The sequence below is a fragment of the Ceratina calcarata genome, unplaced genomic scaffold, assembly GCF_001652005.2.
Source record: "Ceratina calcarata isolate Rehan_Ccalc_2016 unplaced genomic scaffold, ASM165200v1 scaffold135, whole genome shotgun sequence".
Classification (NCBI taxonomy): Eukaryota; Metazoa; Arthropoda; class Insecta; order Hymenoptera; family Apidae; genus Ceratina; species Ceratina calcarata.
In genome coordinates, this window is record NW_017134582.1 from 421,819 (window position 1) to 425,920 (window position 4,102).

At 42.4% G+C, this 4,102-nt stretch overlaps 1 protein-coding gene across 1 annotated transcript; it reads right to left on the minus strand.

Annotated features, from left to right (window-relative positions):
- Positions 1-540: 540 nt before the first annotated feature.
- On the minus strand, positions 541-1,997 carry LOC108629518 (retrovirus-related Pol polyprotein from transposon TNT 1-94). The gene is made up of 2 exons (XM_018032265.1): positions 710-1,997; positions 541-572 (listed from the first exon to the last, which is right to left on the minus strand). Exons 1-2 carry the CDS (start codon positions 1,995-1,997, stop codon positions 541-543), a joined length of 1,320 nt encoding a protein of 439 aa, XP_017887754.1.
- Between the last annotated feature and the right edge of the window lie 2,105 nt (positions 1,998-4,102).

Sequence of the window (4,102 nt, forward strand, 5' to 3'; positions counted from 1 at the left end):
GCAGTCGATCCGAATACTCTTAAGTGTTTTATTGCGGGTGCTCTTTTGAACCATTTTTCAAACGGAGTGAGCGTCTCTCCGGACTTCAAGATTACTCTGTTTAGCAGGTAACAAGCAGTGTTTATTGCTTCAGGCCATAGCTTAGGATTTACATTGTTAGCATGCAGCATTGAACGTGCACTCTCGACAAGTGTTCGAATCTCGCGCTCGGCGCGTCCATTCTGTTCATGTATATAAGGGGCCGAAAATTCATTTATGATACCTTTCTCTTTAAGGAAGGTCTGCATTTTCCCGCAGGTATACTCGGTGCCGTTATCCGTGCGAAGAACTTTTATTTTCGTTCCCAGCTGAGTTGACACGAACGCCTCGAATTGCTTAAATCTGTCGAATACTTCCGATTTATGACGCAAAAAATAAACTTTTCTGAAGCTTGTATTTTCGTCTTTGAAAACAATAAAGAATCGCGTACCACTTGGGGACTCTACATTTACAGGGCCGCAAACATCGCTGTGTATCTTTTCTCCTGGCCTGTAATTGTTTTTAGATGTGCTGCTTGGATGCGGCCTTCGGGTCTGCTTGCCCAGTACACACCCTTCACAAAACTCGAAATTTTCTTGAAAGATCCCGTCGATGCCAAGCTGTTTACATGTGCGTTTAACAGCTTGCACATTGACGTGTCCCATTCGTGCATGCCAAAGATTTAGCTTACCTTGCCCATCTGCTCGCACAGCATTACATTCCGTGGACACTTTTACCTTGAACAGCATGCGAAAAATATTTCCATCTGGAACTCCCCGCGCGATGACATTCTCTTGCTTATCACGAATTTCACATCCACTTTCGTCAGAGAAAAACTTGAAGCCTTTTCTATTCACTGATCCTACAGAGAGTAGATTGCAGCCAAGATCAGGCACGTAAAGCACATCTTTTATTTCACGCTCATATAAAACTTCATCAAGCTTTTCTTGGATTATAATTGTTCCTATACCGGGCGCGTCAATGCAGCGATCATCAGCCACTTTTACTACACTTCCCCCTGGGTTCGGGCGAAATTCAGAAAAGAAATCTCTTCGAAAAGTCATGTGCCTCCCAGCACCCGTATCGGCAATAAAATAGTCTTTATGGCCACTGTCACTTACACACTTATATGAAGAAGTAATGTCACACACGAGCGCGGTCGTTGAGTTTATTGTTTTCCCACTACTTTCACTTTTCCCTGAATTTTTCTGTGGACACTCGCGAGCCCAATGACCTTTTTCTTTGCACACTCCGCAGCGCGTTTTCTTTTTCAGCTCTTCAATGTCCTTTTTGGAGCGTTTCTTTTTCTTCGAATCACTTCTCGCGTCGTTTTTCGCGTCGTTTTTCGCGTCACTCAGAGAAGCTTTTTTCACGCGAAGCGCAAGCGTTGTCACTTCTTTCTCCGAAAGCCGATTGTCTTCCTTGATCAATCTTGCTATGAGCGTCTTCTGTGTTCGATCATCTTTGGGAGTGCATTCCCAGGCTATCGTGAAAAGTTCAAACTTTTCTGGCAAACTAGTAAGTAATTTTGATACTATTGCCTCATCGGAAGGCTTTCTATCGACATCTTCTAATTTCTTTAAAATGCTTTCGAATCGTTCTAATTGCACTCTCACTGTCTCGTCCTCGGTGATGTGAAAAGCATAAAACTGCTTCCATGCAGCTTGTTTCGCGTCAGCACTCGTATCACCATAGAGTTCACTCAACTTATCCCACATTTCCCTTGCAGACTTACAGTTGATTAGATGGCATCGTAGATCTTGCTTAATTGAACATAAAATTATCATTTTGGCGCGTGATGATAATTTATTGTAAACCTTGAGTTCAGCTGGCTTATCTTCTCCTGGCTTTTTCTCCGTCCCGTCCACGAGGCTGAATAGATCTTTGCCTTCAAGCGCGATCTCCACTTCGAACTTCCATTGCATATAGTTGTTCGTACCTTCTAGCTTCGTGATATCTAAGCTCTCTTTGTCAGACATCGTGAATGATCAAAAAGAACTTGCACTTAGAACGAAAAAAACCAATGTACAGTCAAACTTTAAGACTTTTTATTCACTTAACCAGCGTGGCTTGTCAACAAAAACTGGGGCGCAGTAGAATCGTTTCTGGGCCCATAACCTATTGAATTTATTAGACAAAATAAACTCAATCAATTATGCAGAGAACGTTGCTCAGTATTTATTGATATACAGAAAAAGTTATAAAGTATTTGAAGAATAAGCGCGGAGTCGCTCGAGAGTAAGAGATGTTACTCCTTCGAGAGCTAGGCTATAAACTAAACTGAAACACTGTAATCGCAGATGACCGTAGGTACACGCATACTTTCGCATGGAGAGACAGAGTAATACTTTGTTGCCAAATCTGGAGGCTTCGGTCATCGGCGCGCTTCGAACGGTCAGCAAGGAAAAGAATTTATAACTAGACCTCGCTTTACCTCAGACAAACACTCAAAATATAAAATATTCGCTCTCACATTTATCAATAAATTACTAGATAACAGTTGTGAGTCAATAAGTCAAAGAACGAAGCAGAAGATGTTGGAATCAAGTAAAATGTATTCTCGAATTCGGTTGTCTATTTTAACAATAGGAAATAAGAGGAAAAGATTCTTGCTGATACCGTTTACGGTCCATTAATATTACTTTGGTAGGTGAGAGTGAGTGGATGTTCGGGCGAGGGCAATCCGTTTTCATCCGCTATTCTCGACGGAGAGGAGAAAGGAAATAAAAAGGAAAGAAGTTCGGTAAAGGTGGCTCTCGGATGCAATAATTAAGGTGGATAGACTCGGCGAGATGGAGCGCTAAGATGGAGCACAAACTTTCTTGATTCCGAGATACAAGAACCATTAATTTTCGTCATATTACGCCATCGACATAGGATTGCACTGATGCCTCGTAATAGGCAGTCCGCCAGATCTGAAAGTTATATACGTACAGACTTCGTAAATACCTACTCTAATTACTCTTAAAATAAATATATCGTCGTTGGGCACTAAAAGGGTTAAAAAGAGTTGTGAACCTTTGTTCCGTAACCATGTACATACATTTATTCGGCATTTAAGCCGCTTGGCTTCTTATCTAAGCTCGATTAACGATGATCGGCGATGATCCATGGGCGAAACGTCGCCGTTCGTTATCTCGAAAGTTAATCAGGCATCGCATCAGCGCGCGCGATGGTAGGCACCAGGATGGAAGAGGGCATTACGGAGCGCGAGGTGGAGCTAATGCGAAGTGAAATTAATGGGATCGAGAGCTGGCATAGTATCGTGCCAAGGAAACCTCGTCGTAATCCGTCAGCTTATTACAGTAGAACGAGTATAGAGCAACGTCGTGTGTCGCACTATGCAAGTTCCTCTCGCCTGTTCGGACTTCGCTAGCAAGTTCACTCCGGCACGCGCCAGGTTTTCCTCACGGAATTCCCTTTTTGCGCATCTCTCCGCGAAGAACTACAAGTTTGCTTGCAATCCATCGTTTGCTTATCGATCCTCTTCCTCGTTTCACGGGGTCAGTGAGGTTGATCCATCTTTGTGCTCTGCTCGGTTGACTACAAACTTTGTAGTCAGCGAAAAAGTTGCCCGAGAAGAAAATAACAAGATATCTTCAAAGGAAATGGTATACGTGTATGCACTGGGTAATCTCGTAGCCTTGAACGGATCTCGTCTGATTTAAACGGAGATTTTCTGGTCGCTACGTTTTATGTTTATGTACATACATATTATGGATCTCCTGATAATTGAAAAGATTCGCCGAAGTTGAACGATCGCCGCATCGCAGGGACAGTAAAAAATTACTGTTCGATGTACTTCTCGATCAATGATTCTTGTTACCCGTTCGCGCTCGTTTCAGCTGCCTCGAACTTTCTACTTTAGACGTTTATGGATTCGCGGCGGAATTATTCATAAGTCTACTCTCTTATGAGCATTTGCCGGTTCTCGTCTTGAAGAACGTCGATATCGTTAAAACTTGTTCACCAAGAGTTTCTTAAGGATTAAAATAAAGCCAATAACATTCTATATTAATGTACTGTCTCTCGTTGTCAGTTACATTTTAGAATAGTATCGATTTTCATAACTCGTCTGTTGAAA